We start from the raw sequence: 14,751 nt of genomic DNA, 5'->3' as shown, positions 1-14,751 counted from the left end.
TTATTATTTGACAATAAAATATATTATTTTTATTATGACAAATCTAACAAATGTCTTGATTATATTGTTAATCTCTTTATTTTGTTGGCAGTTTTGCATACACAAACAGAAATTTGCTAATGTAACGAAGGCCTGCTAGTAAGTGCCGTGCTGCTACACTAAATCATCTCCTTCATTACTTCTTTATTTCTACTGTGAAAAGCAAAAAATCTGAGATGTGCATCAATTATTATGACACTTTTTTTTATTCCCCTGTCAATTCTTAAAATCATTGGATGTAAAAATGCTGTACATTAAACTTTGTGTAATTAAATTAATGTATTTTTTTTGTTTTTTTTACCATTTTTATGTTTCATATTTTAAAGTTGTGTTGTATTTTTCTTTTTAAATATTTCCCAAATGATGTTTAATATCAAAGAAATTTTCACAGTATGTCTGATAATGTTTTTTCTTCTGGAGAAAGTCTTATTTGTTTGATTTCGGCTGGAAAAAAATCAGTTAAGGACAAAATTATTAGCCCCTTGAGGCTATTTTTTCGACTGTCTACAGAACAAACCATCGTTATACAATAACTTGCCTAATTACCCTAACCTGCCTAGTTAACCTAATTAACCTAGAGCAGCCTTTAAATGTTGAGAAGTGTCTTGAAAAATATCTAATCAAATACTCATTTACTGTCATCATGGCAAAGATAAAATAAATCAGTTATTAGAGATGAGTTATTAAAGCTATTATGATTAGAAATGTGCTGAAAAAATCTGCTCTCTGTTTAATGGAAATTAGGGAAAAAAATAGGTGCCTAATAATTCAGGGGGGCTTATAATTCTGACTTCAACTGTATGTTTGTTCCTGATGGTTATGCAATAAAAAAATAAATAAAAAAAGAGAGATTCGTAAAAAAAAAAAAAAAAAACGTGCCGAATTAGATTCCGCTGACCAGCCAAAAAAATTACTAATGTTGACAAAAGACATTTAATTTAACCAGTTTTGATTTTAATTAGACACCTAAAACGTGGTAATAAATACACTTACATTTTAAAAACAATACCTCTTGGCTGACACACATACACACACCCATGGGGGGGAGGGGGTTCAAATAATATGTTTATATAATTATTAAATTACCTGTTTCTAAATGATGTTTCCCCAGATAATTCCCCATGATAAGAAATCATTTAAAAGGTTTTACAAGATGCTTTACATGTTATTATCAGGGCCAGACGGAATCTGCGGACGTCTTTTGCTAATTCTGCGGAGAATTTTGGTAAAAATCTGCGGATTTCTGTGAAATTATTTTGGGAGTATCCAGCGAGTATCATAACTAAAACCTTAATAAATTAAATAAAAAGTAATAAATTACTGAATAAAAACTGAATAAACTCAGATTTACACATTTACTCAAGTAAATAAACAGAATTAATGACAGGCTAAAAATCTGCAGAAATCTGCGGAATTCTGCATGCGCAGATTCCGTGTGGGCCTAGTTATTATTATTTAGCTTTAAGACAAAATGTGACATATACATATATATACATATATATACATATATATATATATATATATATATATATATATATATATATATATATATATATATATATATATATATATATATATATCATTCGTTCATTAATTAATTTTCTTATCGGCTTAGTCCCTTTATTAATGCGGGATCACCACAGCGGAATAAACCGCTAACTTATCCAGCGCTTTTTCACGCAGCGGATGCCCTTACAGCCGCAACCCATCTCTGGGAAACATCCATACACACCATACTCATACACTGCAGACAATTTAGCCTACCCAATTCACCTGTACCGCATGTCTTCGGACTGAGGGGGAAACCGGAGCATCCGGAGGAAACCCACGCGAACGCAGAGAGAACATGCAAACTCCACACAGAAACTACAACTGAGCCAAGACTTGAACCAGCGACCTTCTTGCTGTGAGGCGACAGCACTACCTACTGCGCCTACTTTTTTGATCACCAGTAACTCTAGGGTGCGTTTCCCAAACAACGACGTAACTCACGGCTGAACTAAAAAACGATGTAGTGACGAGTGTTTCCCCAATACCTGTAGTTTAAAATGAATCCCTAGTGTAAAACTGTTTCCTAAAGAACATACCTAAGGCTTCTCCTTCGTATGAACTCTAAGATGTTTCTTCAGCTGTGAAGACCTCAAAAATTTCCTGCCGCATTGATCACATGTGTGTGTTTTCTCTCCAGTGTGGATCAGCATGTGTTCACTAAGGGATGATGAAACTCTGAAACTCTTCCCACACTGAGCACACGTGTACGGCCTCTCCCCAGTGTGAATCCGCTCATGCGCTTTCAGATGTGCTAAATGAATAAAGGTGTTGTTGCAGTGTGAACACACGTAGGGTCTCTCTCCCGTGTGAATCTTCCTGTGCTGTTTCAAGCCTCCGAATGTATTGAAACTCTTCCCACACTGAGCACATGTGAACGGTTTCTCTCCGGTGTGGATCCTCTCGTGTGCTTTCAGATGTTCTGAATGAGCGAATGTTTTGTCGCAGTGTGAACACTCGAACGGTTTCTCTCCAGTGTGAGTCATCCGGTGACGCTTTAAGCCTCCAGCTCTAATAAAACTCTTCCCACAGTCAAAGCAGACAAACTCTTTCACACCAGCGTGGATCTTCTGATGTTTTTTTAAATTTGACGGCTGTCTAAAACTCTTTCCACACTCTGAACACGAATACGGCTTCTCAACTGAATGAACTTCAAGATGTTTCTTCAGCTCTGAAGGCCATAAAAAGGGTTTGCCGCAGTGGTCACATCTGTGTGTTTTCTCTCCAGTGTGGATCAGCATGTGTCGATAAAGGTTTGGTGACTGTTTGAAGCTCTTCCCACACAGAGTACATGTGAACAGTTTCTCTCCATTGTGGATCAGCATATGACGCTTGAGTCTACATTGATGTATGAAACTCTTTCCACACTGAGGGCAGATGACACCCTTTACAGCTGTACTCATCACTGAGAAATGATCTTCAGTCTTTGATTGAGTTTCTTCTTCCCTCTTGACATGATGTTTCTCCTCATCTTCACTCTTCACTATCACATCTGAAAATGAACAAGTTACATTATAAGAGGCTAGTTTACCATAGCATATATCATACCTGTCAACCCTCTCGTTTTTCCTGGGATTCTCCTGTATTTTACTGTTCTATCCCGCTATCATCCCGTAAATTTTCCTGTATTTCTCCAATATTTTCAGTCTTTCTCTGAATAAACGAGCCTCCCTTTGCACAACCCATACTGCCGAACCACCAGGGGTCGCCCATTGCTCTAAAACATGAGTCTTCTGTGCTTTCGCTTTGTTTAGGAATGAAAACACTTATAAATATTAAAAACAACAGAATTCCATTTCCTTTTGATTACAGATGCAGTCACCCCTCCTATACAATCCTCAAAACAGTCATATAGCAGTGCGTGACTGTCAGCTGACACACTTCATAGTAGCCCCTTTAACACAGTGATACCGGTAATTATCTGGAAAACTTCCGGAACGACTTTACCGGTATATTCAAAAAAGCGCTGTTCACACAGGCGAGGACGTTACGGAAATTTTCCGGAAAAGAGCATTCACACATCCATTCCAAAATACCGGTAAATTCTGACATCATTCACCACAAATGAGCTTTAAACGGCTGCGCTTGTATTTGTCAACATTTGACTAAATTACAAACTCTGTGGATGATCAATATTGTGAACAGCTTTCTCAGGATCACTTTCGCATGTCGAGATGTTCATAATATGTGCGTGTGCAGGCGCTCACAGGCTGTTTCACAGGCACACGCAAAGCTTGAAGGTAAACAAACAACGGCTTATCATAAGCATCTCATCGATGATTATTTACACAGTTGGCATTAAGAAGAACATATAAACGTGATCTGACGAACTTCTAGCAGCTAAATGTGTCTGGAAAAATATTCAAAGGCTTTTATTCTCACAAACCGCGCGGACGTAAATGCGCCTGACTGTTGTGATTGGCTAAAGCAGACGTCTCACATCAGTACGTTCTAGACGTGCACGCGCTTATTGCCGGCAATTTTCCGGAAAGGTCTGTATGTGTGAAAGGGGCTAGTGATAAACAGACGCTGTTTCCTAAACGGATTCTGTACATGCGATTTGATGCGAAAGGGAATCTGGCTAATGGGTGCGTGTTGAAACAGACATACACACACAATTAATAATAACAACAACATATAAGTATGTCGATCTTGGTGGGGTTTTTTCCCCAAACACAACTAATTTCCTCTAAAATGAGCATAAAAAGTTAGGAAAGCAGTCGAATGCTTTCATTATATTGTTAGATGTGTCCATTTTTAAAGTGTGTAATGGAAATTCATTTTTAGATAAACATGTGTAGTGGAAACTTACAGCAGAAACAGCGGAGCACCTGATGCACGTACAGAATGGGCCTTATTAGGATTTGACCTTGCAAGCAGTACAAACTAGACAGAACAGTGAACACACTTTGCTTCAGTGTCTCATTCTGTAGAAACTGTCGTCAGAATGGGCATTATTAGGGTTTGACCTTGTAAGCAGTAAAAACCAGATAAAAGGGTGAACACACTTGACTTCAGTGTCTCACTCTGCAGAAACTGTTGTTGCTGTATGACTGTGACCTTCTTTGCAAAGAATAAAACTTTAAAAAGACATTCCGAGTAAGACTTTGTTTCTTGACCACAGAGAACGCCTCTTTAAAGAAAATTGCCACTACAATTTGGTGTCAGAATAGTGGGATGTCATGGAGGAACTTTTCCGGACCCTGCGGACGGTGACTGATCATCCTGGGACTTCGTGTCACAGCCCTGCCCCGCTCGATTGAGGGTTGAGGGGCCGACCGCAGGGCTCGGAGGGGAACCCCACTGACATCTGGGAAAAAGAACTCAAGTGGCATCTGAACTCTCTGGTAAGAGACAAATTCTTTGTTTGTTACTAAAAGAAAATTGAACAGTTTTGGGCATTTGATTAGGCAATTAAAAGGGTTTTTCACTGTAATTTGGGCCATCACCATGCTGGTAGATCTGTCTCTGTGGGATAGCAGCGTGATTAATGCAAGTGAGATCTGACATCAGGTGGGGATCGAGACCTTTTTACAAGTGAGATCTGGCGTTTAGCTGAGATCAAGACCTTACACAAGTGAGATCTGGCGCCTGACTAAGTTCAAGACCTTTTTAACACGTTTGGCTAGCTAACTGCGATTTACTCCCGGGAGGGGGTTGAAATCAGGGGGCTGTGCGATTTACTTCCAAAAAGAGGTTGAAATCTAGGGCTGTGCGATTTACTTCCGGAAGGAGGTTGAAATCAGGGGCCAAGCGATTTACTTCTAAAAGGGGGTTGAAATTGGGGGCCACAAAATTAGAGCTGGAAAGCTTAACTTTTCGATTTTAGGTGAAAAATCGAAATCTGTTGGAGACGTCCGACAGATTAATAGGTACCGAAAAAGTCCAGGGGAAAGATTGTTGCCAGCATGGGGAAGTCTCAAAGCAAAATAAAAAGATATGATACACCGGTGTTTTGGAATATGGGAAATTTATACGGAATAAGAAAAAAATAGAAAAAAGCATGCAAGAGATAGGAAAACAATAAGGTATCACAAGTTTCTAAGGGAAAAGGAATGTTGAGTATTACTAGGTTAAACATAATGAAAAAGCAGATGAGAAGGCAGAAGGAAAAGCAGGTTGTCTTTGGGAAAGGCATGTGCGTGTCGTGTGGAGACACTGTTGATTGTTGGCTCAGGGAGGCAGATAAGAGGCAAAGAGGAAAATGCTGCAGAGGCAGCTGGCATGTAGGGAAAAGAATGAAGGAGATAAAGTGAAAGAAAAATGTGAATGTGTGAATGAAAGATTAATTAGCACCACTAATCCTTTCTATACATCTGTTTCCATACATGTACCGCCGTACCATCACTATCCCGTGGCTGAGCTGCGAGCCCTGAGAACTGACCCAAACCTCAACTGCTACTGTCCCAGAAGACCTCCGACCGCACCAACGAAATTCCTACCTTAAGCGAGTGGAGGACATCGGTTTGAACTGGAGAAATGGACATTTAATGAACATTCTGCTGTGTGGTCAACATGCTGAAGACAAGCTGACAGTGAAGCAAGAGTAAGACAAGAAGAAAGCAGAAAACGAGCTGCACATGGCTCTGGTACAAGTGGCCAACCAGAGATCCAACCAAGACCTGACAACCAAAAATACCACAAGTTCAAAGGTGAAAAAGGTGTCAAGGGGGAGAAAGATACCAGAAGATGGAGAAACTGGAATGTGACGTATGGCGATGAAACTGGAATGTGACGTATGGCGATGAAACCTGCAGAGCCTGTCGTGCACGTGATGTGAACCGGTACCAAATGTCTGCGCTTGCAACCGAGATGGACTTTTGGTTAAGGATTGACCCGAAAGGCGCTAACCAACAACGAGGAGCTGATGTGCGGAGAGGGAAGAGCAGAATAGAGAGGGTCTGGGCAAACAGCCAACAGCTACAGTAAAGGGAAGTGAACATTTTTTTACTAACATGTTTAAATGCAGACACATTTTTATACACACATATTCACATACACTGACAAACTGGCTCTCTGCAATGAAGGAAAAGCTTGCATTTCCCACTGTAAATTTGGCATTGTTTTTAATAGTGAAGCATTTTTTTAAATATGCCAAAATATTCTATGTTGATTGAGAATACATTGGTTGAGTTTCTAGCTGATAGTGGAGCTGCCATATCTTGCATACGACCATGTGACCTGCAGTGTGAAATACCTTTAACAAACAAATTTCACAAGTCTCTGTCTCGATCTGGTCATACAGTGGTTGAGCGATTTACAGCTCCGCTGACCTATGAGACAGAGGGGGGTAAAATTTTCAGAAATGGATTTGTTTGTTCACCAAAATGCCCTTTTCCTATCCTCGGAAGGGACATTTTGTGTAAACTAAACTTGATTTTAACAGCAGATTCCACTGGTGTGAGAGTGATTGAAGGAGAGGAATTTTGTTGTTTACAAATTGAATCACAAGCACCGAAGTGGGCTTATGAATGGCTGGTTGAAAACAATGAGTGGGCTAATTCAATTTGCAAATTGGCTGAAGAACGTGTAAAACCTTTTCACAGGGATATAATGTCTCCTGGTGAACTGCATTGTACGTCACATGTCGTAACTGATAGGGATGCAGAGTTTGAAAAGGCTTGGTTTGAGGCAAATGTGAATGAAACTTTGATTTTAGAGAAAATGTACTGGAAGGATAATCTGTGTGCAGTTTCAGTGTCTCTGTCAGAAAAGCAGCGTTCATTCTATCTCATGTCAGCACAGGCTGTGCCTCACATATCAGTTTCCGAGGGTAAACATCAGTCTTGGGCTGATTTACGCCGTTTGTGAAGCAGTGTGTTGAAGCGCGCTCTCGCAGGCCTTTAGGGTGGACAGTGAAACTGAAACAGCTGTTTCAAGAACTGTGACTGCGATTGACAAACTTTGCGTAAAGAATTCTTGCATGGTTGACTTTAACGCTGCAGACATACACCCAGCTTTAGCAGAAATACCAAGTGAATTATGGGCTAAAAGCAAGTATGATGTTGGTTTAATCAAAGGTTGTGATCACTGCATAATCTGATCACAGACCTTGTCAACAACAATATCCTTTGAAAAGGGAAGCCATTGAGGGCATTACCCCAGTATTTGAGGCTTTACTGGAACAGGGCGTTATTGTACCATGCAACAATTCTGAGGTTCATACCCCTATTTTTCCTGTTAAAAAGATAAGGGATAATGGGATGCCTACTGAATGGCGTTTCGTACAGGATTTACAAGCAGTAAATGCAGCTGTCAAACAAAGGGCTCCATTAGTTCCAAATCCGTACACAATTTTGTCACAAATTCCTGAAAAATCACAATTCTATTCAGTTGTTGATCTGGCTAATGCATTTTTCAGTGTGCCAGTGGACAAAGACAGCCAGTTTTGGTTTGAATTTAATTTTAATGGCAAAGGCAACACCTTTACACGTCTGTGTCAGGTGTGTTTCACTTTATACAACGAAGCGTTGTTAAGAAGTTTGGAACCTTTGACCCTGACAGCTGGAACTGCTTTGTTACAGTATGTTGATGACTTGTTGATATGTGCTGAGAATGAAGAGATGTGTGTGAAAGACACTGTGACTCTCCTTAGGCATTTGGCTAAGGAGGGCCACAAGGTCAGTTTGACAAAATTGCAGTTTGTTAAACAAAAGGTAACTTTTTTGGGGCACGTCATTACACCACACAGCAAATCTCTTTCTGAAAAAAGGGTAAGTGGTATAAAAAATGTACCAAAACCACTAACGAAAAAACAAATGTTGTCTTTTTTGGGTATGTGCTCATATTGTCGCACATTTATTCCAAATTATGCAATTTTGGAACAACCCCTGAGAGCCCTAACATTAGGGAAGGGAATGAAATCCACTGACAAACTACGGTGGACGACAGAGGCAGAGCAGGCATTTGTAAACATGAAATTACAAATGGCTGAAGCCCCTGCATTGGGTTTACCTGTACCAACAAAACCATTTGTTCAGATGGTAGATGAGAGGAGTGGGTTCATGACGTCATTGCTCCTACAGGACCATGGAGGTAGACTGTCAAACAATGTACTGGTTTGAATGCAGCTACTATTCTTCCTACTGAGGAGGATGGGGAAGAGCATCATTGTTGTTTAACAGCACTTGAACAGGTGTGTTCGCCACGACCTGACCTTTCTGACGAACCACTTGAAAATTGTGACAATGTCCTCTTTGTGGATGGTTCAGCATTTAAAGATCCACAAACAGGCCAGAATAAAGTTGGTTACGCTGTAACAACTGAATTTGATGTGGTGGCCTCTGGGAAATTACCAGGGCACTATTCTGCACAGGCCGCAGAGCTTGTGGCATTGACAGAAGCATGTAAATTGATGGCAGAAAAGGAGGCTACAATTTACACTGACTCAAGATATGCATTTGGGGTAGCTCATGATTTTGGGGCTCTGTGGAAACACAGAAAATTTCTAAAGTCTGATGGTCGACCGATACTCCATGCTCCTTTAGTGGCAGCGCTGCTGGATGCAATTTTACTACCTGACAAACTGGTCATTTGTAAATGCGCAGCGCACTCTAATAATAAAGATTATGTTTCTGTAGGTAACTCCAGGGCAGATGGAGCAGCAAAAGTCGCGGCGTCCCAAGACAAGGACAACTCTGAATGTTCTTTGCTATCTGTTGGTGATAACAATGACGTGTGTTCTTCTTTGCAGGACATGCAGACCTTTGCGACGGGGCTGGAGAAGAACAAGTGGAGACAGTCTGGCTGTGTGATGAAAGATAATGTGTGGAAGAGTGCTGAGGGCAGGGCGTGTTTACCAAAACATTTCTTCCAACATTATGCGAAATTACTTCACGGTAAAGGCCGCACAGGGGAAGGCTGCTGAGAGACCACTGCACAGTCTGAGGCCTGGCGATTTCGTGGTGATCAGGGACCTGAGGAGAAAGAGCTGGAGAGCGAAACTCTGGTTGGGTCCATTTCAAGTGCTACTGACCACTGAGACAGCGGTGAAGGTCGCAGAGCGGGCGACGTGGGTGCATGCTGGGCACTGCTGGAAAGTTCCATCTCCTGAGAAGGATTCCACGAGGGAGTAGGAGAGAAAGAGGGGCTCTGAAGCTGTCTGAAGAAAACAGCAGGCTGCTATCTGAGTGAAGCAAGGTCACAGCTGGGGAGAAACAACAAGGTCAAGAGGTGTGTGTGGGACAGTAACTTCTGAATACAACACCAAGCAGCAAACAGACGGAGAAGAAAGCGACCAAAAGAGAGGTGAATAAGCTGTGATTGACCATCGCATTAAAGATCTGAAGATGAACGAAAAGATTCGCTGGCATCCATTCCGAGTGCCAGGTATGTGTCGGCTGAAAAAAAACCACGTTGTGGCTGACGTTACTATCATTGACATTATGTTACGTCATCTTCCTTGCTCTGGAACTGGCAATGGAGTGTGTGGATTGAGACAAATCACACTGATGTTGCTATTATTATCACTGAATGTTCTGTTGTTTTCATTAACCTGATTCCAGGAAACCATTTCTGACATTGTAGCCGACATGAGAATGGCCGTAAAAGAGCCTAAGAACGCTAACAACTGATGGCTAGATTGGCTGTCATTTAAGTGGGGAAACTATTTCTACTGGGCCTTTACTGTGGTGTTACCTGTATTGGGGGTGGGTCTAGTGATATTATGTTGTCTGCCATGTATATTCAGATTTGTATCATGGTCAGTGGGCAGACAGATTACATCTACAACATCCCATCTGATGGTAAAGATGGCGGTTAAAAAAGAGGGTATGAATGTTGACATGGGTCATGATTTTGATTATGACTTTGACGATAACAGTAGCTACATGGATATGGATAAAGAAAAACCGTAAACAAATTGAGAACAAAATTTTAGGTGACAGCTGTTACTTAATTGGGAAAATATTAACGGACCTGACTTTTTGAAATTTGAGATAACTATCTGCTTGCTTATATGTATTTTGGGTCTATCCAAACAAAAACAGCAAACTGCATGAGTTGGTATGTTCTGTAACAAGTCTTAAAAGAGTGATCATTTGCATGAAAATCGAGAGAAGAGTGTAAATGTGATGTATGTTTAAGAGTACAGAAACAACAATGTGTTCATATGTTTGTGAGTGTTATTGATGAATTAATCATGTAGAGTGTTAGTAATTTTTTAACTGATTGAAGAAATGCTTTCAGAATTTCTTTGTGTGAACAAATCAATAATGTGAAAATAACAGGCAATTTCTGTGATTTTAACCTCTGAGGGGTGACTGAGGGTCTGATTTCGGTCAGGAGCGCAATAACAGTGATTATTCGTTTAGCCCGGCTCCCAGGGAAGAGGGATGTTTTGAAAGGTAACTCTTAATGGGGAAACTATATTAAGATGAGTGTTTAAACATCTCTAGTGTATTTGATGTGTGCAGAAACCTGTTAAATGATTAACCAGTGTTAAATGATTAACCAATGTGATTTTTGTAACCAGTTTGATTTTAGAAATCAATTGAAAAATGAATTTAATAATGAGTTATCAATGAATGATAAAAAGAGAGGAATTGTAATGGAAATTCATTTTTAGATAAACATGTGTAGTGGAAACTTACAGCAGAAACAGCGGAGCACCTGATGCACGTACAGAATGGGCCTTATTAGGATTTGACCTTGCAAGCAGTACAAACTAGACAGAACAGTGAACACACTTTGCTTCAGTGTCTCATTCTGTAGAAACTGTCGTCAGAATGGGCATTATTAGGGTTTGACCTTGTAAGCAGTAAAAACCAGATAAAAGGGTGAACACACTTGACTTCAGTGTCTCACTCTGCAGAAACTGTTGTTGCTGTATGACTGTGACCTTCTTTGCAAAGAATAAAACTTTAAAAAGACATTCAGAGTAAGACTTTGTTTCTTGACCACAGAGAACGCCTCTTTAAAGAAAATTGCCACTACAAGTGACACCTCTTATTTAATGTAATTTAAAAAAATGAGATTCATTGGTTGCTCTTAAATCAGAATGTGTAAGTAAATGAGATATGATAGCTTGATTTTATTTCATTATAATAGCTATTCATTTTAATAAGCTGAACTGTTTGCTGATGTATATTTTTATTTTTATTTTGTTAATAATAATTTCAAAACATATTACTGACCGTTTAACTGTTTATTTACAATGAAACAGCTCCAAATTAACACATTTAGTAATTTTAGAGATTTTTTTAAAGTGGGAGGGGGGTGTTATCATGGTGGGCATATCCCTTATTTTCACATCCGAATGTTGACAGGTATGAGGGTGGCTTTCTCATATGAAAAAATGAGATTTAAAACAAAATAGAGACTGTCAGTTATAATTGTCTATATTTTTTCTGTCAGAGCTTTTGTCCAAAGCGACTTAGAATTGTGGAGACATTCAGCGATTCAACAAGAGGCGGCAATACACACAAGAGGTAACTCCAGTTTTCTCTAGTTATGATCAATGCAGCGGCAAAGACGACAACCTCACTGTTCTTCAGCCTCATTATTGAAGAGTAATGAATAAACACAAACCTATTAGTTCTTCAGTCTCTTCCTGTTTAATTCTGCAGGGTTCTGGATCACTCATCTTCTCACTGTCCTTCAATAAACTCTGTCTTTGTCTTTCACGATTGCTGCAGAGCTTCAGGAGAACAAACAGACAAATCTGATTAAATCATATTATGATGTCATATCTTAATGTTATATCTAATTTTTGATTGTGTAATTTGCTCAAGTCTGTTGGCATCGATACAATTAACTTAATGGGGGGATTTGCAGATGTGAATACTGATGAGCCTCAGACCATAAACACTCATTGAACAGGCAGTCAAGAGCAGCAGATCAGCTCATTTTACAGTTTGCAGAATAAACTGGCCACTATTGAGAGTAACTATAACAAAATTATACATTTACTTAAGTTAATATCTAGTTTTAAGTATTCATATCAATAAAGTAATTCGGTTGTTAGCACTAGCACATCTAAAGAACTGAGAAATCACAAAAACCTAAAACATAATGCACACCAAACTATGAATTTAAGGTTTTCTGCATCAAACGTCATATATCTGACACAGCAGATTCACATTATTTTAAATAACAGATCATAATTTGCGATATTACAAATACAAAGTGTACCAATAAAGTAAAACTCAAACACATTCACTCATATTGTCCTCTCAGAGCTGCTCTCTGCCTGCTGTATTGTTTTGGTCAGCAGACACACAGATAGAGGTGAATTCAACGCAGAAACTAGTCGCAGATTGTCGCTTTAATAAACTGTAAAGTGTGTTTTATTGTTGTGTAAACACGAGAAAAAGCGTCAACGACTCACCTCAGCTCTGAAGACTCGACGCTGGATGAACGCGTCAGCGGTGACGTCATCACGGCGAGGCGAGAGCAACGGAAGATCAACAAAACGCGTCAAAAAAAAAAAAAACAATCGCTAAATATAGACAAAAAGCCGTCTTAATCACGTGTAGGGTGAAGCGCTGTTTATTAAACACCTAAAATGTTGTTAAAATGCACTTAAATAAAATGTAAATTAAATAAAACAGATATAAAATTATTACGTTCAAACAATCATTAATTATTTTAACAAAATGCAATTATAAAACAAACTATAAACATATATATATATATATATATATATATATATATATATATATATATATTTATATATACACAAATTAACATCTTAAAACAAATAAAACTATATATATATATATATATATATATATATATATATATATATATATATATATATATATATATATATATATATATATATAAAAACCTTGGATAATCTGTATCATTAAAAATGTTAATGTTATTCATAATAGTGTGCAGTGATTGTATCGAACCAGCGCTTTCTCGTGAATTAATGGGCTGAATTACTGAATTACAGGCTGGGAGATGACCAGCTAAAACCAGCTTGACCAGCCTAGCCAGGCAGGGAGCCCAGCCAAAACCAGCTATATCCAGCTTAAAAAATCGCTAAATATAGACAAAAAGCCGTCTTAATCACGTGTAGGGTGAAGCGCTGTTTATTAAACACCTAAAATGTTGTTAAAATGCACTTAAATAAAATGTAAATTAAATAAAACAGATATAAAATTATTACGTTCAAACAATCATTAATTATTTTAACAAAATGCAATTATAAAACAAACTATAAACATATATATATATATATATATATATATATATATATATATATATATATATATATTTATTTATATATACACAAATTAACATCTTAAAACAAATAAAACTATATATATATATATATATATATATATATATATATATATATATATATATATATATATATATATATATATATATAAAAACCTTGGATAATCTGTATCATTAAAAATGTTAATGTTATTCATAATAGTGTGCAGTGATTGTATCGAACCAGCGCTTTCTCGTGAATTAATGGGCTGAATTACTGAATTACAGGCTGGGAGATGACCAGCTAAAACCAGCTTGACCAGCCTAGCCAGGCAGGGAGCCCAGCCAAAACCAGCTATATCCAGCTTAAACCAGGCTGGTCAAGCTGGTTTTAGCTGGATAAAGTTGGTCATTTTCCAGCCTGACCAGCTAAAACCAGGCTGGAAATGGCTGGAAACCAGCCTGGAAATGGCCAAAACCTCTCTCAAACCAGCCTGGTCGACCAGCTAAAACCAGGCAACCAGCCTAGGCTGGTTTAAGCCGGATTTTTCAGCAGGGATGCCACTGTGTACGGGCATTGCCGTGACGTTTAGTTGAAAAATTATTTTTGAACCAGAAGAACAAATTTGTTTTAAACAACACAAAAAAACAAAAGTCCAACTCAAAGACAACCAATAGCCATAGTTAAAATCTGTCTTTATAGTGCTTTTGCAGTGTGCCACAAATATATATCGCTATCGCTCACCATCTCAAAAAAAAAAAAAAAACATGTTCTCAACCATGTTCCTGGAGAACCACCAACACCACAGGTTTTGAATGTCTCTTTTGTCTGTCACACCCATTACAGGTCCCTCAGTCTCTGCTAATCAGCTGATGATCACATGTGTGTTTGGCTAAAGAGACCAGGAAAATGTGCAGAGCTGGTGGTCCTCCCAGAACGTGGTTGAGAAACACTGCACTAAGTCATCTAGGTTTTTATTTTCTTAGGCTATCTCC

The 14,751-nt window shown here is 38.7% G+C and overlaps 1 protein-coding gene and 1 long non-coding RNA gene across 2 annotated transcripts; one reads left to right on the top strand and one right to left on the bottom strand.

Annotated features, from left to right (window-relative positions):
• Positions 1–971: 971 nt before the first annotated feature.
• Positions 972–12,940, bottom strand: LOC148679495 (uncharacterized). Its single transcript, XM_088651636.1, has 3 exons — positions 12,914–12,940; positions 12,115–12,223; positions 972–3,079 (listed from the first exon to the last, which is right to left on the bottom strand). Exons 2-3 carry the CDS (start codon positions 12,167–12,169, stop codon positions 2,127–2,129), a joined length of 1,008 nt encoding a protein of 335 aa, XP_088507762.1. The 5' UTR covers positions 12,170–12,223; positions 12,914–12,940; the 3' UTR covers positions 972–2,126.
• Positions 4,881–11,458, top strand: LOC141380123 (uncharacterized). The gene is made up of 2 exons (XR_015521589.1): positions 4,881–6,522; positions 9,281–11,458. It is a non-coding gene; the product is annotated as an uncharacterized LOC141380123 (long non-coding RNA).
• Positions 12,941–14,751: the final 1,811 nt, after the last annotated feature.

Source organism: Danio rerio, chromosome 22, assembly GCF_052040795.2.
Source record: "Danio rerio strain M-AB ecotype USA chromosome 22, GRCz13ab, whole genome shotgun sequence".
NCBI lineage: Eukaryota > Metazoa > Chordata > Actinopteri > Cypriniformes > Danionidae > Danio > Danio rerio.
Note: the sequence above shows the minus strand (reverse complement) of the source record. Positions and strands in the feature narration are given on the sequence as shown.